At 43.0% G+C, this 25,283-nt stretch overlaps 1 protein-coding gene across 3 annotated transcripts in view; it reads left to right on the top strand.

Moving 5' to 3' along the window:
- Zranb3 (zinc finger RANBP2-type containing 3) overlaps positions 1 to 25,283 on the top strand; it is a 179,379-nt gene that overhangs the window by 131,758 nt on the left and 22,338 nt on the right. For all 3 annotated transcript variants that reach the window (XM_041648188.1, XM_041648189.1, XM_041648187.1), the window contains exons 9-12: positions 2,758 to 2,877; positions 7,253 to 7,372; positions 11,143 to 11,322; positions 13,898 to 14,050. In XM_041648188.1, coding sequence (XP_041504122.1) covers positions 2,758 to 2,877; positions 7,253 to 7,372; positions 11,143 to 11,322; positions 13,898 to 14,050 — 573 coding nt within the window. The remainder of the gene's footprint in view (positions 1 to 2,757; positions 2,878 to 7,252; positions 7,373 to 11,142; positions 11,323 to 13,897; positions 14,051 to 25,283) is intronic.

The raw sequence follows: 25,283 nt of genomic DNA, 5'->3' as shown, positions 1-25,283 counted from the left end.
AGTTAATACATATAAATTTTAGGTAGGCATTTTTAAAATTTTTAATTTAAAGATTACTAAAGCTATGTTAACAATGGAAAATAATCACTTTAAAAAGTAAGTCCCGTAGCTTTGTCCCCGTTACCTGCCACTCCCAGTTCTTGTGAAAGCTGAGTGTTGGTCTTTGTTTTGTGCTAATTCGTTCAGTCTCAGTCTTGCTTCTGTAGCTTCTTAGTTTGCATCACAGCTTCCCTTTTAGTCCCAGCCATGTCAATTTACTTGCCAATAGCCTTGAGAAAACATCACCTCCCTATGTCTCTGCCCCCTCCCCAGATGCAAACCTGTCTCTTATTCCCATCCTTCCATCCAAGTGGTACTAACTTTTAAAGTTATGCTAATTTTTCCTGATCAGTATCCACTACATTTGTTATTAGACCCATGTTTAAAATATTTTCAGGTGAGCCTTGGGATATACTGTTAGTTTGTTTTATGCCATGTAATATTCTAATATGTTATATAATATTTAAATCAGGGCAGCATGTAGTGCCTTGTCATTTTTTATGGTGAAAACATTTAAAATTCCTTCTCTAGCTCTAGCTTTTTGAAATGTGCACTTCGGTATCCACAGCTGCGTAGTAGCAGCACACCAGAATGTCTTGCTTTGTTCTTATTTATTGAGCTTTCTTTCCTCTGCGACTCATTTTATTTTCTTTCAAGATTGTCACCATCCTTTTTTCTCCCTTCTCATTTCCTTCCTTGTCTTCCTCTCCCTTCTTCTCTTTTTCCCCTCTCTCTTCTTTTTCCCCTCCCCTCCTCCTTCCTCCTCCTTTCCCTCTTCTACCTATTCCCTCCCTTTTCCTCCTCCTCCTCCTCCTCCTCTTCTTCCCTTCCTCCCTCTCTCCCTTCCTTCTTTCCTAATGTCTAGATATCAAGCCTAGAAATTTGTAAACACTAGGCAAATATGTGCTTTATTCCCGAATTATATATATATATATATATATACCCAGTCTTTCAGTATCTATTAATAGAACTTTATTTTAATACTCACAATTTTTATGCACTATTCCTACTCCCTGATTCACTTGAGACTGGAACATTTATAAACAGTGTACGGTTATTTAGCTCACAATTATGGAGGCTGGACGTAAGTGTAGAAATCTCATAACCTTTTTGACCCTGCCACTCACCACTGTTGCATTGGGGATTACATGCCCAGTGCATCTTTTTTGAGCTCGCCTTCACACCCTACTGCTTACCCTCAGTGCAGGATTCCACTCATTCTGTCCAATTTGCTGCCAGGATGGGTGCTCTCTGTACCTGTGGCGTGGAATGTATATGTCCAGGATGAGGCCCAAGCTGTGCACAGCCCCCTACTGCTACATTTCCTTAGCTTGTCTCCGCTCTAGCTCCCCCTCACCCTATCCCTCCTGGGCCTTTTACATGGCTGCAGTAGAAACCAGGTACTCCTGTGTATCCCATATTGCCAGTCTAGGATCTCCCAGGCATCGTGTACTTCTTAGCTTCCTAGATTTTGCTCTTGACTTTGTGCTTATGTCCTTTGCTATTCTTAGACTAAGAAGGAGTAGGGCTGAGTGAGTTCAGCCTGACATCTTTATCCAAAATTTCTGAGTAACCAAATTTTTGTCATTTGTTTATTAAAGCATTTATTTTAACTTTATTTATATATGTATATGTGTCTCTGTATGTGTTTGTGTGTGTGTGTGTGTGCATGTTTGTGCATGCACTTAGGAGCCTGTGGGCAATAAGAGGGCATCATACACCCTGGAGCTACAGGCACTTGAGAGCCACATAGTGTACGTGCTGGAAAACAGTACTTGGGTCCTCTGTACGAGGAGCAAGCACTCTTAATCACTGAACCATTTTTCCAGCTCCTCTCCTTTTTTTTTTTTTATTTATTTATTTATTTATTTATTTATTTTTAATTCTGGAACTCACTGTATAACCCAGGCTAGTCTTCAACTTGTAATCTTTCTGGCTCAGCCTCCTAGAATTGCAGGCATATACTACCACAATCAACCAGTAACAGCTAAAAGATAGTATATTCATATTTTAAGTTTAAGTCACCCCTTCCTTATTTCTTACTCTTACTGGATAACTTAGAGAGACTTTACCTAAGAATGCCGATTCAATATTAATTTTCATGATTTTTATTCTTTCTACATCAATTCCTCCATTTCATTCTGTTATCTTAGATGTCCCTCTTGTGCTCTTGAGCCTGTCTCTTCAGGTTCTTCCAGAACTTTCTTGTTTTATTATGATTTCTATTACTACAATGAAACACTATGACCAAAAGCTTCTTGGGGAGGAAAGGGTTCATTTCACCTTACAGCTTCTAAGTCTGGTAAGTAAAGTGTGTATCTAGTCCATGGTGCCTCCCTCCCCACTGCTGTGGAGCTGCAGAGAGATGAGCTGCATCCCCACCGCAGGTTGCCTTCCCAGTACTCGGAGCTGACCAGGGACTGAGAGGAAACTTGGCACCAAAATAATTTTCCTATGCTTTAAATGGATTTCTCCGCGGCATTTTGTCCCACCAGCACCACTAAACAGCAGTGCACGTCCTCGGGTAGCTTTTCCACACGCCCTGCATGTGGGTTCCAGCTTTGTAGGCTGCCTAGGGACACCAGCTGGAGGTCATGGAGATGTATGTCTAAAGATACTTCCTGGGGTCGGGAGCTTTCTGATTTTTCCTTTATTAAAAGTGACACAGTGCTTTATTACAAATTTTGATGGTGTTACTAAACCTGACTTTATATTCAGGCAGGTGCAGTGAAGGACTATATTAAGATGCTGCTCCAGAATGAGTCACTTAAATTTCTGGTCTTTGCTCACCATTTAACTATGCTCCAAGCTTGCACAGAAGCAGTCATCGAAAACAAGGTATTGTGATTTTTTTTTATAAAAGAATTTTTAGAAATGCATATTTTCACCATACTGAAAATCACTTTTAGTCCCATGATTTATGTGGATGATGTTTTTATAATATATTGTTTTATCAATAATTGAATATTTTCTTACAAATTTTAGTAATATTATACTAATATCATGGTATATTGTTTTCTTCTTTATATCGATCTTAAATTTTCCTTTGTCTAGTTTATCTGAGTTGGCGACGCTATTCTGTCCTGACTTCCTAAGGGAGGCCTCCCTGTTCCTGGAGATAACACACAGAGTGGTATGATTACAGACACACCTAAATGTCGCTGACGGGAGAGAACACAGCGATGAAAATCACTGCCCCCTAACTTTCAGACCTTTTAAGTTCACGGGCCTTATACTCTATGGGAAATTGTCGTTACAAATGAGTATGGACCCATTAAAGCACATGGTTCATGTGAGTGGCCCACTCGGTTGACCAGGCTGTACCCACAAGGTCAGTGATCTTCCCGGAATCCTCCGAGATCCACTTCAGTTTCCAGTATTCACATCAGAGATGGTGTCTCCAATTGTTCATTTCAAAGCATTTCCTGCTGTAGTAATAAGAGCGGCGGGGCTGCGTCCCCAGCACCCCGGCTGCCTGGCTAGCTTATGCCCGAAATAACAACACACAAACTGTATTCATTTAATCACTGCTTGGCCCATTTCTATCTAGCCTCTTCTAGGATAATTCTCACATATTAATTTAGCCCATTTCTAATCATCTGTGTAGCGCCCCTAGGTGCGCTTACCGGGAAGATTCTAGCCTATATCCATCCTGAGTCGGATCTTCATCGCGTGCATCTGCCTGGGAGCTGGGAGCATGGTGTCTCTCTGGGGCATCTGCTCCCGAGAGGAGAGCTGTGGAGTCTGAGCTCACTTCCTCTTCCTCCCAGCGTTCTGTTCTGTTTACTCCTCCCACCTATCTTCTAACCAATGAGGGCCAAGCAGTTTCTTTTTATTTAACCAATGACCTTCCTCCATCATCCTGCCATCTGACCTGTGCATGCTTGGGGCTTGCACAGGTGTGTGGAGGCAGCTGTAAGAAACATCCTGGCAACTGGTGTGAACCTTGTACACCTGGAGCAGTATGGCCAGTGTTTTCAAAGACAGAACTAAAGCCATGCTAGTCACTAACGTGTGTTTGTAATATGTTCTGGTGTCTTCCTTCACAGACAGGTTTATAATAGCATAGTGTGATGTCATAATATGAAAGGTTCTATTGATTTTCACTCTGAGAAAGACTTCATTAACCTTACAAGTAATCTTTAAGTCCTTGAAAAAAATAGATTCCTATTACTCTCCCATTCTGAATTTATTTAATCTTAGATTTCCTAGATTCTGACCCAGGCACAGCAGTCCACTCTTTTGCTCACATCCATTGTGCTGATGTGCTGGCTTCTCACTCTGCTTTGCAGTTAAAAATGTAGCTGTCCATGGAGCAAGATGAATTTCTCTCCATTTTCCCACACTCTGACCTAGTGTTTTCTTTAGAGAGATCCTGAGAGGATTTCATAATATGTAAGGGATACTGAGTGGTTCATTGGTCAGGTTATATATGCTTTGTGAAGAAACAAAGTTACTAATTTAGGGCCGGAGAGAGGACTCAGTGAGTAGTTTGCTTTGTGAGCATGAGGAACTAGGATGTAGTTGCTATCTTAATCCCAGCACTCCTACAGTGAGATGGGAAACAGAGACAGGAGCACCCTGCTAGCCTGCTGTACACGGTGGAAAAAACAGAGACTCCCCTCAAACAAGGTGGAAAGCCAGGACCAACCCTTGAGGTTGTTTTCTGACCTCCACCTCCACACTGGGGTAACCACTTACCCACACTCTCGCATATGTCCAGGTATGTAGGGTTTTGTTTTGTTTTGCCTTGTTTTTAAGAATCATTTAATGATACTTGGACAGATTGATTTGGAAATTAGGGCTTAACTTTTTTTGTCTTTTGGCTTTTCAAGACAGGGTCTCCCTGTGTAGTCCTGGCTGTCTTAGAGCTCACTCTGTAGACCAGGCTGGCCTTGAACATAGAGATCCACTGTCTCTGCCTCTCAAGTGCTGGGAATGAAAGATGTGTGCCACACTGCGCTCCAGACTGGCAGCTTAGCTTATTTTTGTGAGGCTGAATTTGTTCTTTTTAGCTATTTCTAACACACGGCTCTTTTCACAGCATAAACTGTTCTTGAAGACAAGTCTGTTCAGTTTAACACTTAATGAGTCTCTGTTTTTCAAAGGTGTGTGTGGGTGTCATAATTCCTCACGTCAATGGATACAATCATCTCACATAGTTCTTTCGAGTTTAATAATGTGGAGAAAGAGGTCATGAATGGTAGATTTAGAGTGTTACTTTCCCAGGTAATGTTTGGTTGTGTTTCAGAAACACTTATACCAGTCTCCGTACTTCCCTAATACCTGAATAAAATCATCTTTCCTCTCACATCTACTTTTCATTTTAGTCTGAAGTAACTTATCCTGTGACCCTAAAGTTACTCTTACCTACTACCTAAAGGTTGCCTATGAACTTTGATAGAATTTTACTGAAGGAACATTTTCTTTATTTTTTTTGTTTTTTTTTTTTTAATTTATTTATTTATTAAAGATTTCTGTCTCTTCCCCGCCACCGCCTCCCATTTCCCTCCCCGTCCCCCAATCAAGTCTCCCTCCCTTGTCAGCCCAAAGAGCAATCAGGGTTCCCTGCCCTGTGGGAAGTCCAAGGAACCCCCACCTCCATCCAGGTCTAGTAAGGTGAGCATCTAAACTGCCTAGGCTCCCACAAAGCCAATATGTGCAGTAGGATCAAAAACCCACTGCCATTGTTCTTGTGTTTTCAGTAGTCCTCATTGTTCGCTATGTTCAGCGAGTCTGGTTTTATCCCAGGCTTTTTCAGACCCAGGCCAGCTGGCCTTGATGAGTTCCGGATAGAACATCCCCATTGTCTCAGTGTGTGGGTGCACCCCTCGCGGTCCTGAGTTCCTTGCTCGTGCTCTCTCTCCTTCTGCTCCTGATTTGGACCTTGAAATTTCAGTCTGGTGCTCCAATGTGGGTCTCTGTCTCTGTCTCCATTCATCGCCTGATGAAGGTTAATATTCAGGAGGATGCCTATATGGTTTTTTTGGGGGGTTCTCCTTCTTATTTAGCTTCTCTAGGATCACTAATTATAGGCTCAATGTCCTTTATTTATGGCTAGAAACCAAATATGAGTGAGTACATCCCATGTCCCTCCCCCCCCACCCCGTAGAAGGAGCTGTTGGCAGGCCTGCTTTTTGTCCCACCCGGCTCCCACATGCCTAGCTTAGCCCTGGAAATAATAACATGGAAACTGTATTCTTTGAAACATTGCCTGGCCCATTATATCTAGCCTCTTCTTGGCTAACTCTCACATCTTGACTAACCCATTTTTAATAATCTGTGTAGCACCACGAAGTGGTGTCTTACCTGGAAAGATTCTAGTGTACGTCCATCTTGGGCTGGAGCTTCATCGCGTCTGCCCTAGAGAGGAGTGGCATGGCGTCTGTCTCACTTCCTCCCAGCATTCTGTTCTGTCTACTCCACCCACCTAAGGGCTGGCCTATCAAATGGGCCAAGGCAGTTTCTTTATTAACCAATGAAATCAACAGATTGACATATGACATTCCCACATTACCCCCCCCCACAGTGACGCACCTGCTCCAACACGGCCATGCCTCCCAGTGCTTCCCAAACAGTCTCACCAGATATTCACATGAATCTCTAGGGACCATTCTCTTTCAAACCACCACAGTGGAATTAAGATGCATTAAATATAGCTGGGCCATGGTGGCACACTGCTTTAATCCCAGCACTCGGGAGGCAGAGGCAGGAAGATTTCTGTGAGTTCGAGGCCAGCCTGGTCTACAGAGCTAGTTCCAGGACAGGCTCCAAAGCTATGCAGACCCCGTCTCAAAAAAAAAAAGTGCATTAAATGCATTAAACAGAAAGCCTATCTTCAAGTAGGTTAAAAAGTCAGAAATAGGGGTAGGCAAGATGGTTCAGCTTGTCGTCAAAGGTACTTGTCACCAACCTGATAACCTGAGTTCAATCACTGAAACCCACATGGTAGAAGGAGAGAACCAGCTCTTGTAAGTTGTCCTCTGACCTCCATATATGTACGTGTGCATGCCCAAACACGCACAATAATACGTATCATAAAATTTTTAAGTAAGAAGTTGCTATATTCTGTTAATTCTTACTGTGTGACATTTGCTGATGTGTCGTTTTAACCAGTTTGTATCTTTATATGACTACTAAAATAAGTCATAAAATATATAGAATAAGAAGGCTGCCTAGGGCTTGTCTAATTTTGCCATTTCCCTTATTCTAGGCTCGTTACATCAGGATAGATGGAAGTGTTCCATCTTCAGAAAGGATTCACCTGGTTAATCAGTTTCAGAAGGACCCTGATACTCGTGTGGCTATCCTGAGCATTCAAGCTGCTGGCCAGGTAAGAGACTCAGGTCTAAGTCTGATAAGAAAGTGTCATGAAAATGACAATAAGTCCATTAACGCTAATTTTGGTTTATAAAATTGTATTTTATATATGGATGCTTGCTCTAATAATTTCTACTTCAGAGTGCTAGAAAACATAATAGAGGCCAGCCTCTTATTTTTATTCTATGAAAACTTCACTTATGTATTGTAGTCATGTCTGCCCCTTATCCCCTTCCCTTAGCTCCTCTCACCCTCATCTAATGCATCTCCCTCCCAGCTTCATTCCTTTTCTCTAAGTACCCCACTGAGTGTCCAGTTAGTGCTGCTCTTGTGCACATGCGTGCAGAGTCAGCCACTGGGCGTGGGCCTCCTACCGTTGACTACCCTAACCACAAAGAACAGTAACTCGGGTTGTCCTCTGGCCTTAGTGTATGCATGCACACAATTAATTAGTCTAATTTTATCATCCAGATTCTTTTGCCTTGCACAGTAATAGTCCCCCAAAGTCCTTAGGGCCACATCCCTTCTAGCAGTTTGTTTTTCTTTTTTTGTTTGTTTTTTGAAAAGAGGTTTCACTTTATTATCCCTTGCTGACCTGGAACTCACTCTGTAGACCAGGTTGGCCTTGGGCTCACAGAGATCTACCTGCCTTTGCCTCTCAGAGTGCTAGGATTAAAAGCATACACCACCACATCTGGCTTCTTCCAAAATTTTCCTTTCTACTCCAAGCAATGATCTCTTCTTTTTTCCCTTTAAGACAGGGTTTCTCTGTGTAATAGCCCTGGCTGTCCTGAAACTCACTTTTTAGATAAGGCTGGCCTCTTACTCACAGAAATCCCTCTGTCTCTGCCTCCCCAGGGCTGGAATGAAAAACGTGCACCATCATGCCCAGCCCCCAAGCAAGGGCCTCTTATTCAAATCTGTAGTCCAATTGGCTTCCTGGAAAGGAAGGCACATTGCCTCTCAGTAAACAGCAGTTAGTTCATGGCCCCAGCTACTACAAGGGCATCTGGAAGAAGCAGTCTTTAGTCTTTGTCTTAGTTACTTTTCTATTGCTGTGACAAAGTACTATTGCCAAGGCAATTTATTTAAAAAAAAAAAAGGCTTTAATTTGGAGCTTATGCTTCTGGAGGGTTATATTCCATGATCATCATGGCAGGCAGGCACAGTGCTGGAGCAGTATCTGAGAGCTTACATCCTGATCCACAGGCACAAGGCAGAGATTAAACTGGGAATGGCATGGCCTTTTGAAACCTCAAAGCCTGACACACCTCCTCCAACAAGGCCATATCTCCTAACCTTTCCAAACCGTTTCCATCAACTAGGGACCAGGTATTCAAATAGATGAGCTGATAGGGGTCATCCCTATTCAGACCATCACAGTCCAGGTTGCCCACTGAGAGTCAGGTGTCATGTTAAAAAGATCTGAGGAAAGTAAGTATTACATAAAAGAGTGGCAGTTATAGCCTCACTAAGTAAGAGAGGATCGTTTCGGATTTATGCTGTTTTTATGTTTTGATGTGAATGTCTAAACCAGATCATTGCATTTAGCATGGGGGAGGCTAACTGAGCATCTGAGCATATGGCCATGGCATACAGCTGTTATATGTTATATGTTAAAGAGCAGTTTTACCCAGCTAGTCGAGGTCTATAAAATTCTGTGTGTAGAAAAACTGTTGAGGACCCACGAGGAGTTGTCTCAGTACTTCCTTATGTTGGATTAAGCTTCCTAAAATCTGACATATTTATCGGTTAGAATATTCTAGCCATACAGAATATTACCAAGAACCTAAAGTAAGAAATGGGTGAAATGTGATAAGTAAGATGAAACCAGACAGGAAAGGCAGGGCTATTACGAGCTTAAAATATGATTAAAAATAAATGACATTTTGAAATTAAGAATGTACAGGGCACTCATATTTTATTCAGGGTAGTGCTCCTGAAGCGCTTACATAAGTCAGCACTTATATACTTGAAGACTGATATGCTCGTAAGAACAAAAGGAAGAAGTAAGGGTGTTGTCCTGGCTGATATCTCATACTGTAGACTGACTACTTCTTAGAATGATAGTGATCTTGCAAGCATGGTCATGTGTGAGTCTCAGGGGTCTGGAATTGTAGCTCCAGAATCATTTACCTTGTTTGTTTGGTGGTTTGTTTCTTTTTTTCTTTGTTTCTCTATTTTGGGGTTTTTGAGACAGGGTTTCTATATGTTTCGCTCTCTGTCCAGGAACTCACTAGGTAGAGCAGGCTGCCTCTGCCTCCTGAGTGCTAGGATTAAAGTGCACACCACCATGCTGGGCTTTTGCATCTGGTGTTTTGAGGGTGGGGCTCCCCAATTAGTCTAGGCTGACTGGCAGTGAGTCCCAGGACTCTGTCCATCTCAGCCTCCCGAGTGCTGGAATCATAAGTGCACACCTCCACACTCAGCTTTTTACGTGAGTTCTGAGAAAAGAGCTCAGGTCCTCACATCTGCAAGGCGAGTTCTTTCCTGACTGAGTTGTCTCCTCTGGCCTACTTAATGAGTAATCAATAAGTAGGGCAACAAAATATGATTTTGTTATAACAAAAATATTTTAACTTAAAGTAAAAATAACAGTTTAATAGTCTCAAAAAAAACAAAAAAAACAAAAAACAAACCATCCGTCACAGAAGCTCTAGTCCTCGTGAACAACATGAATTAAACCGTATTTCTAAAGCAAGGTAGACTTTTTGTCGTCTGCCCACACCTTCGGCTGTATACATGCTTCAGAGTTCACTCAGCCGCCGCTGTAGGAGCTGTGCATCCTGACACATTTTCATGATTGGATGTAAAGTAAGACTTAAATGCTTTTCCGCCACAGTATTTCGCGTTCATGTAAATAGCAGTCGCACAGAGAACACAGAGGCTGCACGACACGCTGAGACTAGTGGCAGTAAACTTGAGGGTCTTAGAGTTGTCGCAAGGGAGATTTCACAGGAGGAAATTGCATGGCTAGAGACATGTTCCCCTCACTTTCCAGCACAGTGGATTGAATTAAATGAAGAGCATGTCAATGCTTGATGCCTAGTTGCCATGGATACCATGCACTACAAATCATATTCTCTTTTATAATGTATTTTGTTAGATTTTCCAGCAGTAAAGTGAATCGGACTCTTCCAAGGGATAAAGTTGGTTTTGTTTGTATGTTCAGCGCCCATAAACCTGCCTATTGAAATGTCTTTAAATATGTTTCTTGTAGCTCACTTGAGTATTTCGCAATAAGAAGCCTTCATCTGCCGTTCATGAATTAGATCTTCTTAATTTGTCTTACCTCGCATGACTCACTTGTGTTAAATTTCTTAGTGTTCTAGTTTCATCTCTGTTGCTGTGATAAAAACACTTTGGCCAGAAGCAATTTACGAGAAGAAAGGATTTACTTCAGCTTACAGGTTATAGTCTGTCATTCAGGAAGGTCAAGCAGGGCTTGAAGGAGGAACACTGCTGCCTCGCTCCCTCATGCTCAGCTGCCTTTCTTACAAAGCCAGGGACTGCCTGCCCAGGGGACGGTGCCACCACAGCGAGCTGAGCCCTCGTATAGTTGGTAACAGTCAAGATGATCCCACAGGTCAGACTGACCTGAGCAGTCACTCAATTGTCTTCCTTCTCAGATGACTACATGCTGTCAAGTTGACTAGAACTCTTATTTCCTCTCCTTTTAATGTGTTCAGGAAGGCTTTATGTTACATGTGAGTTTCGTGCTCTGTGGATATATCTCATGCTCAGCTTATTTGTGCCTCAGTTCCTTTGCTTTGTTTTGCTCAGGGTCTAACGTTTACTGCTGCAAGTCACGTTGTCTTCGCTGAGTTGTACTGGGACCCTGGACATATCAAACAAGCTGAAGACCGCGCTCACCGAATTGGACAGTGCAGTTCTGTGAATGTTCACTATCTTATTGCAAACGGTACTCTGGACAGTCTAATGTGGGCACTGCTGAATCGAAAGGTAATGCTTGAGTTCTAATGGTCTGTGTACCACATGGGTTAGGAGGCTGGGCTTTAATGTGTCCAGGCAAAGGCTACGTACGTATGCCAGAATAACAGTAGTAGAGACTAAGATCCTGAAGGACTCGGTTGCTCCTTCATTACTTGAAGCGCCATACCAAGGCATCACTTTCCAAGCTTGGCTATTTTTTTTTTTTGTAGTATCAAACAAATTTAATTTTTTTTAGTGTTTACATTTTTTTTTATTGATTTTTATTGAGCTCTACATTTTTCTCTACTCACCTCCATGCCTCTCCCCTCCCCTTCAACCCTCTCCCAATGGTCCCAATTTACTCAGGAGATCTTGTCTTTTTCTACTTCCCTTGGCTATTTTTTTCCAAGCCCCTCCCTTTTTATTTTCTTTTTTAAAAGAAGCTTTTTTTTTCTTTTTTCTCTTTCTTTCTCTCTTTTTTTTGTTTTTGTTTTTTTTGTTTTTTTTTTTTTTGAGACAAGGTTTCTCAGTGTATTCTCAGTGTAACAGTCCTGGCTGTCCTGGAATTTGCTCTGTAGACCAGGCTATCCTCAAACTCAGAGATCCACTTACCTCTTGAGTGCTGGGATTAAAGGCGTGCAACCACCACCATCCAGCTAAGAAGATTTATTTTTAACTCTGTGTATGTATGTATGTATGTATGTATGCATGCATGTCCGTGTTGGGGTGTGTACACATGCGTGCAGGTGTCCGTGGAGGCCAGACAAAAGCATCAGTTCCCCTGGAGCTGGAGTTACAAAGGCTGTGGGCTCAAGGAGCCAACTGTGGGTGCTCTGCTAGAGCTTTTAACTTCTGAGCCCTCCCTCTCGCTCTTCTGGAAGCCCTTTGTTTATTGTTTTCTCTTCCTCCTGATTTTCTCATGTGCTAAGGTTGACTCAGGGCCTCGACTGTGCCTCACACATGCTTCAAGTGTTTTCATGGCTGCTCCTGATGCTGTAGAAACGAGGCGAGGATCCCCAATTTGCCTTGGTAGTCTTTCTTCCCTTGTTTGGTTTTCCAGCCAAGCAGTGTTGTGCTACAGGTCTGTGCAGGTGAAGAAGGTTGACAGGCTACCCTTGCTCTGTCCCATTGCCTGTGAGTGCTTCCTTCCCAGCTGACACTGTTTCTACGGATACAGTCCTGTCTGCTTCTCACTCTTATTAAGCTGGCTGATTAAATTTGCGTTCTTGCCCATGCCAGCTGTTATTTCTCATGGCCTCTTGGACATACCTCAATGTTCTTTGCAAAACATTTTTTCTCATTTGCACAGTCCTGATGGGCCAAGAATTTCCCGAAATTGAAATTACCTTTTTGCTTAACAATTCCGTCTGTATTTATCTCTTCTTCTGTTTACCCCATGTGGTCAGAAGGAGCCATGCTGCTCCCTTAGCACATCCTCGGAAGTCTCAGAGAGATGTAGTTTTATTGCTTGCAAGTTCTTCCAGAAATAACTAGAACATTGTCCCCACAGTTAAGTTCTTGGCTTTTGAATAAAGTGACCTTTCCTCCAGTTTCCAATAGCATGTTTCTCATTTTCATCTGAAACTTTATCAGAATGGCCTTTGCAATCTGTATTCCATCAACATTCTGTTCGTGATTATGTGGGTGTTTTTTAAGAAGAGAGATGCTTGCACTGTTGCTCTCCTTGTTGACTGGAAATACCTTTAAATTTCCATTTGTGGAATTTCCCAGCATGTATACTTAAACTCCCAGCCTCTACCCATTACCTACCTTGTAAACACTCGCTCACCTCCAAGCAGCAACCACACTTTTGGAGCACCAACTTCTGTATAAGTAATTTGAGCTACTACAATAAACTCCCATAGAAATAAACAGAAATGTAGTCTGTTGCTACTCCAATGGAAGTGGACCCCGCATTCATGACTAATTACTTCCCCAAGACCCCGTGTCCTCACATCAGCAAATGGAGAGTAAGGGTTTCACTGTAGTGAGACAAGGTTGGGACACAAACGAACATTTCTTCTTCTTCTTCTTCTTCTCCTTCTCCTTCTCCTTCCTTCCTTCCTTCCTTCCTTCCTCCTTCCTCTTCCTCTTCCTCTTCTTCTTCTTCTATTTTCGAGACAGGGTTTCTCTGTAGTTTTTGGTGCCTGTCCTGGATCTTGTAGACCAGGCTGGCTTCGAACTCACGGAGATCCACCTGCCTCTGCCTCCCTAGAGCTGGGATTAAAGGCATGCGCCACCACCGCCCAGCCAAACGAGTTCTGAGTATTAAGTATAAATATATGTATAATTAGTGAGTTCTGAGTACTGAATATAAATATATGTATAATGACCAGTCATATTTTGGGAAAATCTTCAAGTATATAAACATTAAAATAAAATTTTCATGAAGAAAGTGAATATTGTACCATGTTTTTGTTAAATCTCCCCAAACAGTTGCTAATTAAATTATAATTTTGAATAATCTTATTACTAAAGTCGCGATTTCTTAAATGTTAAGTCATAAAGGGGTACCTTTGTGACTTCAGAGCAGAGTCGGGGCACCAATCAGAGTCAGCTGTGGGGTGACTGTGGTATGATCTGGTCTTCACGTGTCCGCTCACAGGCTCAGGTCACTGGGAGCACATTGAATGGCAGGAAGGAGAAACTCCAAGCTACAGAAGAAGACAAGGAAAAGTGGGGTTTTCTGCAGTTTGCTGAAGCATGGACCCCAAGAGACAGTTGTGAAGAGCTCAGCAAGGATGCTGTGTTCACTCATGTAAGAGAATTTTTTTCTACTTTCTTTTTATGTGTGCTTTATCTGTGCGCGTGCGCGTGTGCGTGCGTGTGTGTGTGTGCGCGTGTGCGTGTGTGTGTGTGCGCGTGTGCGTGTGTGTGCGTGTGCGCGCGTGCGTGTGCGCGTGTGCGCGTGTGCGTGTGTGTGCGTGTGCGCGTGTGCGTGTGTGTGCGTGTGTGTGTGCGTGCGTGTGTGTGTGTGTGTGTGCGTGTGTGTGTGTGTGCACACAAGGGCGCACAGGCTTTCACTTGCTTTCACAGCAAGTACTTTGCCTGCTGAGTCATTTCTCCTGCCCCTTTTCTCTACTGGAAAATGTACTTTATCATTGTAAAACAGAAATTCGTAATTAATTATGCTCTATATAGGCTGTTTTGCCTAAAGCTAGAAAACGTCAAGAACCAAAAATTAACTTTGCTACTGGACTTTGCTGTTTTCCAACAGTTTCAAAACTTAATGCACAGTTCTCTCAGAAAAACAACCTGAATAGAATCTAACCTTCAGAAGATAATACTGGAGAAAATATTTTTATGACCTTGAAGGTGGGGAAGGATAATGGTTTGCCTCAAAATATACAAGTAGTAAAAAAAAAGTATTGAGATGCTGACTGTAGAAAAATTAAAAAAAATATCTTTTTGTTTTGTTTTGAGACAGGGTTTCCTCTGTGCTGTGTTGGCTGGCCTAGAACTTGTTCTGTAGACCAAGCTGGCTTCAAACTCAGAGAGATCTTCCTGCTTCTGCCTCTTGAGTGCTATGATTAAATAGACTTTTCTTTGAATTTTATTTGGCCCAGACTTGAAGCTGGCCTTTTCTTTAAGGAGCTTTCTACTTCCTTTTACTATAAGATACTATTTGAAAATCAGGATTTTTTTTACTCCTTTGGGATATCATTGTTTCAGGGCTTTCTTTTTCTATGTGAAAAACGGCATGAAAACATGTATTTGCATGGAAAGCTAACTATGTACTCTGTGTGCCAGCCAAAGAACAAGTTGCGGGCAGCCACATTCTATCCCCCGTTGTGGGTCACAGGGATCACACTTGGATTCTAGAGTAAGCCATGGATACTTTTACCCTCTGAGCCATCTTGCCAGCCACATTTTATTTACGTATTTATTTTATTTTTTGCTTTTGTTTTAAACCAGAGTAGAGTTGGTTTCTTCTTTTATCTCTGTTCTGGCAGAGAGAAACTGGGTGTACCTAGGAGTGGGTCACTGTTGAATTTTTTCAGCTATGTGGGACTGCTCTTTTTAGAAAATCTAGAGGGATGGAGAAAGCAGTGATTTCTTTTTCAAGGTACTTTAAATACATTTTTTTTTCACTTAGCTTATTAAATCCTTACTCTGTCACCCTCCTCCTTTGAAGACAGACTCTTTGTGGAGTTTGCAGATGTGAAGGGTCTTCCGTTGCTATTGCAGTCATCCATTCGGTGTCTTTGTGGAGGTCAGCCTGATGCCGCAGACAGCATTTGTAAAGCAGGTTTATTAATTTTGTTAGAAATGGGGCCGAGGGACAGGAGGCAGGATGGCTCGTTGCAGAGGCCTTTGAGCAGAGTCTATTAACCGTGACGTCGGCACTCCCTCACATGGGCGGCCTGCTCCCTGCTGGATCAGCACCAGCTTTGAAGTGCTTTATTGTTTTTATGAGTTTGTCTACATTTCCTTTTCCACTCTTCAGCTCTAATAACTGACTTTTACCCTGTCATCAAGGCCAGGGGATTTATCTCAAAGGACCCTGCGTTTACCTTGAGGCCAAAGAGAGCTGATAGAGGTCCCCAGCCTTTCAGGGAAAACACGCATCAACCATTGTATGCATTTCGCAACTCTCATTCCCAGGACTTCTCACCAAAGGCAATATTTTTCTTTTGTTTTTATTTAACAATGATTGAACAGAGGATAGGGACACAGCAACTACTAACCATGTAACTAAAGAGAGGAATTTCTTCTCTGTCTCCCAAGAAGCAGCTTCGCCTCAAAAGGAGCTAAGAGAGGCTTTATTGAGATAAATGTGAGTGCCCATGGCCTGGCAGCGTGCATTTGGGCTGCTCCAAATAGCAAGGGCCAATGTGGAAATGGTTCCAGGAAGTTTTTATGGTTACAGGATGGAAACAAGTCATAAGTCAAGGCATTCTGACACCCTAGTAGAACAGGAGGCAGGCAGCTTCCAGCAGAGTAGGGCAAGCTCTGCTATCGTTTTCAGATGCTGTCTGCTGATGGGCGCTTTGGGGCTGGCGGAAGCTTGGGAGTGTATTTGTATGTCCCAGAAAGCCTTACAGAAGAAGGCCAGGGAGCCAGCGTGGTGTTATATGCCTATAATCCTAGGACTCAGGCATGGTGCTATATGCCTATAATCCTAGGACTCAGGCGTGGTGGTATATGCCTATAGTTCTAGAACTCAGACATGGTGGTATATGCCTATAATCCTAGAACTCAGGCATGGTGGTATATGCTATAATCCTAGAACTCAGGCATGGTGGTATATGCCTATAATCATAGAACTCAGGCATGGTGGTATATGCCTATAATCCTAGAACTCAGACATGGTGGTATATGCCTATAATCCTAGAACTCCGGCATGGTGGTATATGCCTATAATCTAGAACTCAGACATGGTGGTATATGCCTATAATCCTAGAACTCAGGTGTGGTGGTATATGCCTATAATCCTAGAGCTCAGGTGTGGTAGTATATGCCTATAGTTCTAGAGCTCAGGCATGGTGGTATATGCCTATAGTCCTAGAGCTCAGGCATGGTGGTATATGCCTATAATCCTAGAGCTCAGGTGTGGTAGTATATGCCTATAGTTCTAGAGCTCAGGCATGGTGGTATATGCCTATAGTCCTAGAGCTCAGGCATGGTGGTATATGCCTATAATCCTAGAACTCAGACATGGTGGTATATGCCTATAATCTAGAACTCAGACATGGTGGTATATGCCTATAATCCTAGAACTCAGGTGTGGTGGTATATGCCTATAATCCTAGAGCTCAGATGTGGTAGTATATGCCTATAGTTCTAGAGCTCAGGCATGGTGGTATATGCCTATAGTCCTAGAGCTCAGGCATGGTGGTATATGCCTATAATCCTAGAACTCAGACATGGTGGTATATGCCTATAATCCTAGAACTCCGGCATGGTGGTATATGCCTATAATCTAGAACTCAGACATGGTGGTATATGCCTATAATCCTAGAACTCAGGTGTGGTGGTATATGCCTATAATCCTAGAGCTCAGGTGTGGTAGTATATGCCTATAGTTCTAGAGCTCAGGCATGGTGGTATATGCCTATAGTCCTAGAGCTCAGGACACAGAAGCAAAAAGGTTGCTGCAAGTTCAAGGTCTGCCTCGTCTACATAGCAAGTTCCAGGCTGTGCAATGTTCAACAGAAGGAAGGGATGGGGTACTGAAGATTGCACAAGAAGGTTTGGCTCCACTCTTGCAGCTTTTATCTTCCCACAGTCCGGGAAGTGTTCGTCAGCCTCCCACAGTCCGGGAAGTGTTCGTCAGCCTCCCACAGTCTGGGAAGTGCTGTCAGCCCATCAGCCTGTAGGCGCTTCATCACAGGTGTGACTTTTCTCTGGGAACTTGGATTCTCATTGGTGATGAGATGTCTGTCGGGTCAGATCCTATCTCCTATTCAGAAATGCCAACTTTTAAGTTCCTTATTTATCAATCAAAAAGAGAATCACTTGCTGGGATTAAAAGACAACTAGTCATGAAGAATTGGATATTGTCCATGACCCTACTACAGTGACTTTTCTAAGTGCAAGCATGCCATACGCTATCCAATAATATAGCTTTACTAGCTAATAAAAATAGTTTGCCTTTCTGTGTTACTGCCTCTCTAAGAAAAAATGGAAACAATAAAGTCATTCATTTTAAAGTAAATCACAGAGCTGGAGAGATGGCATGTTGGTTAAGAACACTAGCTGCTCTTGCAGAGGACCCAAGTTTGATTCCCTGTACCCAGTACACAGGAGCTAACTGTCTGCAACTCCACTTCTAAGAGATCTGGTGCCCTCTTCTGGCCTCTGTGGGCACCAGGCATGTATGTGGTGCATAGACATTCGTAAAGGCAAAACACTCATACACATAATATTAAAACTAATAAATCTTTTACAAAAATAAGTATCCATGGGGCTGTTGAGATGGCTCAGTGGGTAAGAGCACTAGATGTTCTTCTGGAGGTCCTGAGTTCCAATTCCCAGTACCTACATGGTGGCTCACAACCATCTATAATAGGACCTAATGCCCTCTTCTGACATACAGGTATACAGGCAGAGCACTCATACATAAAATATAAATAAATTAAAAAATATAAGTATCCTGGCAGCATGATATGCTAAACATTAAGCTGTCAAGTTGGATGTTGGAATTTGAAGATCCTGGCCTGTCATAGTGAGACCAACAAACATTTCTTTAGCCTCTAAGTGACAGGGAGTTACATTATTGATAAGTGTAAAATTTTTAGAAAACATGATTGTTTGGGAAATATTAGTGCCTTGTCCTCAGACCCTTTGATCTCTGGATCCAAGTACTCCAGGAATGCCAGTGTCACCACTCTAGAGGCGGTGGCACCTGGGAGAAGGCAGCCAGTAAATAAGGTGGGCTAAAATCTCATGCAGTGGCCAGCTTTATCCAGAATCTCAGACAGTATGAACTGTGAGTGTTGAGAAGGTCCCCCGAGTATTGTTCTCACGAGTTCAAGCTGTGCACAATCACAAGGACAAGCTGCTCGAGGCAAAACCATATTTTTTCCACAGAGGCAAATAAAGGATAGTTTAAACATTCAACTGAATAACAGCAGAAGCAATAATGAGTAATCTGAAGTAAACTCACTCCTATCTGATACCTCTGGGAGGAGCAAAAAACACACTCCAAGAACAATCCCAGGTTTTGAAGAAACAGATCTCAAGACTCAGTTTTCTCTGAGTGTTCTTTCTCACAAGCACTCAGAATTCTCCACACATGACGCCATCCATTTTCCAACAGTCACCAACACTAAAAGTGGATGCTGAATAAAATCTCAGCTTCTAATAAAGGACAATATAGAAATCATTAGCGAAAGGGATGTTGTAGTTCTCGCCTACAGTCTTAGCCCTCAAGAGGTAGGTGCAGGAGGGTCAGGAATTCAAGGTCTCTTTCTGCTCCGTATCAAGCTCAAGTCCAGCCTGAATTACAGAAGAGTGTCTCAAAAAAAATTTTACTAGAAGCATTTTAAAAAACAAAACAAGAGCAAACAAACAAAACCCCGGCGTCTTATGTATCGCAGGCTGCTCAGTCTCATCGTGTAGCCAAGGATGCCCTTGAACTTCTGATCCTCCTGACTTCACAGGCCGGTGCACCATACCTGGCTTCTTATAACCTGCCATGTCCTAACACCTCCCTATCTGCTGATGGGCACAGTGCCGTCACTGTGTCTCATCTCAGAATATTAGACAGTGTGTTTTGTTTTAAGTTGCATGGCATTTGAGTTCTTTTTCTTTAAGAGGTGTGTGTGTGTGTGTGTGTGTGTGTGTGTGTGTGTGTGTGTAAAAGAGGGGGGAGTATGCCTATAATTGCAGGTGTCACTGAAGGCCAGAGGCATGGGTTCCTCTGGAGCTGGTGTTTGTGGGCTGTGTGATGTGGGTGCTAGAAATCAAACTCATGTCCTCTGCAGAAGTGCTTGCCCTTGGCCCCTGAGCATCTCTCCAACGCCCACATTTGGGTCCCATATCTCCTTCCAGTACCGTGGTTTCCCAGAGTCCTTACACTTTTCTCTGCTCACCTCATGCAGTGTCCCTCTGTCAGCTGTGTGGCAGTTCTTAACACCTGTGCCCGTTCTTCTCTCCGAGTGCAGTCTCAGTGATGTACAGAGAACCTGCAGTGGCATGAGTTGTGGCTGCACAGGAGTTCTTCTAAATATATATCTACCAGACTTTAAAATATTAGTCTTTGAAGTTGGAAGGATTTGCAAGAAGTGTTCAGATACTGCTGCGAAATGAAAGATCAGAAATAGTGGCCTCCACCTGTTATCCTAACACTGGAGAGGCAAAAGCAGTAAGATCTGGAGTTTAAGGTTACCTTTGGCTACTGAACACGTTCCAGGCCAGCCTGGGTATACAGTACCATCTCTCAAAAAAGAAAACAAAAAGAGAAAATTCATACTTTGTTTCATTGGGGGTGGGGATACGGCTCAGTGGGTAAGAGTTCTTGAGCAAATGTGAGTTCAGAGCCCCAGCCCCTACATAAAAAGCCAGGCATGGCCCCCAACATCTACAACTAGCACTGTGGGGAGCTAGGACAGAAGGCTCACTGGGGCTTGCTGCACAGCAATCCCATCTGAAAAATGGTGAGGTCTGGGTTCAGTGAGAGACTTCACCTCAATGCAATAAGGCAGAGAGAAGTAGAAGAGGACACCTAAATGTCCTCCAGCCTCCCTGTACAGTCGTGGGCATCATTCCCATGCACACACATGCACAACTACACGCATAGACATTTACTACCAGTGTACATTTCTCATGTGTGAACACTTGGTCCCTCTTTATCTACTTTAACTTGGTAAGAGAAAGGGAACTAGTAAAACTCATTTTATTCTCATGACTTCATCTTAGTTGGGTTACACAGTTCAAATAAGTGTATATAGTCAGTCCCAGAGGCTGTCTGTGGCCTGCAAGAACACATATCACTAATCCTTCTCTGTTCCCAACCAGCACATAATAATTATCTTTAGGGTATATCAAAGGGATTTTTCTGCCTTGTTTTTCTTCCAGTCATGGCTGCTAAATGTCAAAGAAACCTCATCAGTGCCTCCCTGCTCAGTTGCCCAGAGGCTCTAATCAGGAAGTTCAGCTGATGCTGGGATCAGGTCTCTAACTGTGACAGCCCTGTGGTCACAGCATCCTCGTCATCCACCTTAGCCGTCCCTGTAGCATTAGGTAGCGTCCTCGCTAGTGCCCTGTTTGCAAGAATCTTAATCTTGGTGTATCCTTTGGTTTGAGAAATTATTACAGTTATTTTCCAGCCACTGCCTTGTTCCTGGAGTTTATTTGCTGAGGTCTCAGACTGTCATACCCAGCGGCACGTGAGTTCCAATCAGCACGTCACTGCCACGCACTGCTGGTGACCGCGAGCATGGCAGAGCTGACCTCTCTGAGTACTGTCTCGCTGCTGCACATCCCTCTCAGTCTCTCTAGCACAAAATGAGAATTTCTCAGATGCTACTCTCCCAAACTAGTTACTCCTTTTTTTGGCATAGGGTTTCTCTATGTACCCCTGGCTGTCCTGGAACTCATTCTATAGATCAGGCTGGCCTCGAATTCATAGAGTTCTGGCCTCTGCCTCCCAAGTGCTGCCCTGTGTTAATTCTTTAAAAAAAAAAATCTTTTAAAAAAATAAATAGCTTAAGTAATGGCTTCCTTAAGGTCAACTATATTTGGAGGTCCTGAGAAGTAATTGCTAGAAGATTTCTTTAAGGGTTTTTTTTTGGAAGATTGCTTTCAAGAACTCCTATATGCATTTTCCCCTTTCAATGGTGAGCTGGCTAGGTAAGTCTGTAAAGAAATAAATCATTGAAAACATAGACTGAGGGATTGGTGAGAAGAGGAGAATCAGTTGTAGAGCAAGTATGATGACTAGAGCTTGGGTCTCCAGAAGCCACTAAAGTCAGGTGCCCGTGGTGGCCCACTTGTAATCCCAGCACAAAGGAGGTGGAGACATGGATCATCAGGGCAGGACAGCCTGCCCGACTAGCCAAAACAGTGGACACTGGGTTCAGAAGAGACGCCGCCTCCATTTATAAGATAGAGAGTGATTGAGAAAGACACCCTTCATCAATCTTAGGCCTACACCCAGCGATGATGGTATTTCAGTAAAGCAGAGAGCTCAAAAGATGCTGATAATATTAAACACATTTGAATGTATGTGGTAGCTCACTAATGTGTATTTTGTATATAACTATACTGACTGTGTTAGTCGTGCTTCTCTAGAGTAACAATGTACGGAATGGCTCTATCTATATAGAAGGGGATTTATCAGACTGGCTTATAAACTGCAGTCCATATGACCTAAGAATGGCTGTGTGTGAAAGTCCAAGAGTCCAGTAGTTGTTTGGTCCATGGGGCTGATGTCTCAGCTGCTCTTCAGTAGACCCTGGGATCCTGAGGAATAGGCTCTAATGCCAGAGAAGGAGTGGACTTGTTAGCAAAGAGCCAAAGCTTCCTTCTTCCATGTCCTTATATAGGCTTCCAGCAGTGTGTGGCCCAGATTAGATCTGGATTAAATGTGTGTCTTCCTACCTTGAGACCTTGATTACCGGCACGTCTTTTCCCCCTCTCAGAAAGAAATGGGTTAAAGGCACAAAGGCACATCTTCCTACCTCAGAGATCCATATTAGAAGCGGATCTTCCTGCTTCAAATTAAGTAAAAATCCCTCAGAGGTGTGCCCTCAATTTGGGGGTTTTAGTTCATTCCAAATGTAGTCAAGTTGACAACCAAGAATAGCCCTCATACTGACATATGCTTTATTTGCTCCTCATTAAAAAAAAAAAGTTTTAAACCATGTATCCCCCCCAAAAAAAATCAAAACAAAAAGAGGTCGCTGGGTGGTGGTGGCACACGCCTTTAATCCCAGCACTCAGGAAGCAGAGGCAAATGGACCTCTGTGAGTTCAAGGCCAGCCTAGTTTACAAAGGGAGTTTCAGGACAGTCAGAGCTATTGCACAGAGAAACCCCACCTCGAAAAACCTAAAAAAGAAAGGGAAGGAGGAGTAGGAAGAAAAGAAGAAGAAGGAAAGAAACAGAAAGAAGAAGGAAGGAAGGAAGGAAGGAAGGAGGCAGTTGAGGGGGTAATGTCACAAAATTGGGAGGAAACAGATGGAGGAAAAGACTTTAATGTAATATCTTTATCACTTTTGTGTGATCTGCACCCTGGTGACCACCACCGCAGTTATTAGAAAAGACAACTAGACTAGACCCAATACACCTCATTGAGACTATAAGACTCTTCAACAAAACTGTTATTGATAAAGATACTGTAAAGTCTTCCTTGTAGAACTTCTCTTAAATGTGAGCAGATACATTAAATAGCTTAATTAGGACTGGTGAGATAACTCAGTGGGTAAAGAACCCTGCTACCAAGCCTCATGACCTGAGTTTAATCCTCGGAGTACACATGGTGGAAGGAGAACTGTCCCCTGCACATTGTCCTCTGACCTCCCACATACACATACATACATGCACATTCGAAATATTAAATGTAATTAAAATACTTTTAGGAATAACCTAATTAAGGATATTTATATTTTAGGCCCTGTGTATGATTCATTTATTAGAACAGGGCTTTGGTTTTGTAGTGGTGATGAAAGGCCACCAGCATTGTGTAAAACTTTTCACTTGAAAATCAGATTGAACTCTTTATTCCAAGAAAGGGCCACTGGTAAAACAGACAGTGAATGAAGAAAGCAGAGTGAAACAAAGTAAAAACGTCCTTAATAGTCACAGAAAAATAAAAGGGATTGTTGTATCTATGAAAAATAAGGGAGAAGTCAGCAAATAGGGACAGAAACCAATGTTTGTATGCCAAAATTAATGATTTAACAAGGAAAAAAAGATAAGGAGGAAAGCGCCCAGAAAGAACATAATACAGAGAAAGCAGCCAGGCGGTAGTGGCGTGTGCTTTTAATCCCAGCACTCGGGAGGCAGAGGCAGGTGGATCTCAGAGACTTTGAGGCCAGTCTAGTCTACAGAGCAAGTTCCAGAAAAGCCAGGACTATACAGAGAGACCCTGTCTCAAACACCCCCGGGAAAAAAGGGGAGGATATAGAGAAAGCAAAGTAATACAAGAAATCGGCTCAGAGTTGAAGGATATCAAAGCTCACAGTTGGAGCTACAGTGAACAGAAGGCTAAGTCATCCCAGTGAGTTGTCTGGCTCTCTCCTTCATTCATCCTTGGTGATCTGTTCTTATTCCACCGTCCTTTTCCTTCTCATTTGTATGTGTGTTATATATGTGTGTTTGTATGCTTGCAGATATGTGAAATACATGTGAGAATACATTCGTGTGTGTATATGTGTGTGACGTGGAGGTCAGAATGAATATTTTTTTTTATTGCTAAAAGAAGAAAAAAAAACATAAACAAAAAACAAGTTTCCACCTCCTCCCAGCCTCCCATTTCCCTTCCCCTCCTCCCACCCTTCTCCCCCTCCTCCCACCCTTCTCCCCCTCCCCCCACTCCTCTCCCCCTCCCTCTCCAGTCCACAGAGCAGTCCGGGTTCCCTGCCCTGTGTTAAGTCCTAGGTCCTCCCCCCTCCGTCCATATCTAGGAAGGTGAACATCCAAATTGGCTAGGCTCCCACAAAGCCAGCACATTAAGTAGGATCAAAACCCCCTGCCATTGTCCTTGGTGTCTCATCAGCCCTCATTGTTCGCCATGTTCAGAGAGTCCGGTTTTATCCCATGCTTTTTCGGTCACAGTCCAGCTGGCCTTGGTGAGCTCCCCGTAGATCAGCTCCACTGTCTCAGTGGGTGGATGCATGCCTCGTGGTCCCGAATTCTTTGCTCATGTTCTCCCTCCTTCTGCTCCTCCTTGGGACCTTGGGAGCTCAGTCCGGTGCTCCTGTGTGGGTCTCTGTCTCTATCTCTATCCATCACCAGATGAAGATTCTATGATGATATGCAAGATATTCGTCAGTATTGCTCTAGGATAGGGTCATTTCAGGTTCCCAATCCTCAGCTGCCCAAGGAACTAACTGGGAACCTCATCTTGGGCACTAGGGAGCCCCTCTAGGGTCAAGTCTCTTGCCCACCCTAAAGTGGCTCCCTTAACTAAGAATTGTGGTTCCGTGCTCCCCTATCCACCTTTCCTTTATCCCAATTCTCCTGTTTGCCCAGGTCCCCCCTCCTTCCCTTCTACCTTTTCTCTCCCCATATGACAAAAACATTTGTTCAACTATGTTCATAGCAGTATTATTTGTAATAGCCAGAACCTGGAAACAACCTAGATGCCCTTCAATGGAAGAATGGATGAAGAAAGTATGGAATATATACACGCTAGAGTACTATGCTGCGGTAAAAAACAATGACTTCTCGAATTTTGCATGCAAATGGATGGAAATAGAAAACACTATCCTGAGTGAGGTGTCCCAGACCCAAAAAGATGAATATGGGATGTACTCACTCATAATTGGTTTCTAGCCATAAATAAGGACCACGGAGTCTACAATAGGTGAACCTAAAGAAGCTA

The sequence above is a fragment of the Microtus oregoni genome, unplaced genomic scaffold (genome assembly GCF_018167655.1).
Source record: "Microtus oregoni isolate MIOR12 unplaced genomic scaffold, Mior012 000003F_ref0000135, whole genome shotgun sequence".
In the NCBI taxonomy this organism is placed as follows: domain Eukaryota; kingdom Metazoa; phylum Chordata; class Mammalia; order Rodentia; family Cricetidae; genus Microtus; species Microtus oregoni.
The sequence above is the reverse complement of the archived record's forward strand: the minus strand, read 5'-3'. Positions and strand labels throughout refer to the sequence as shown.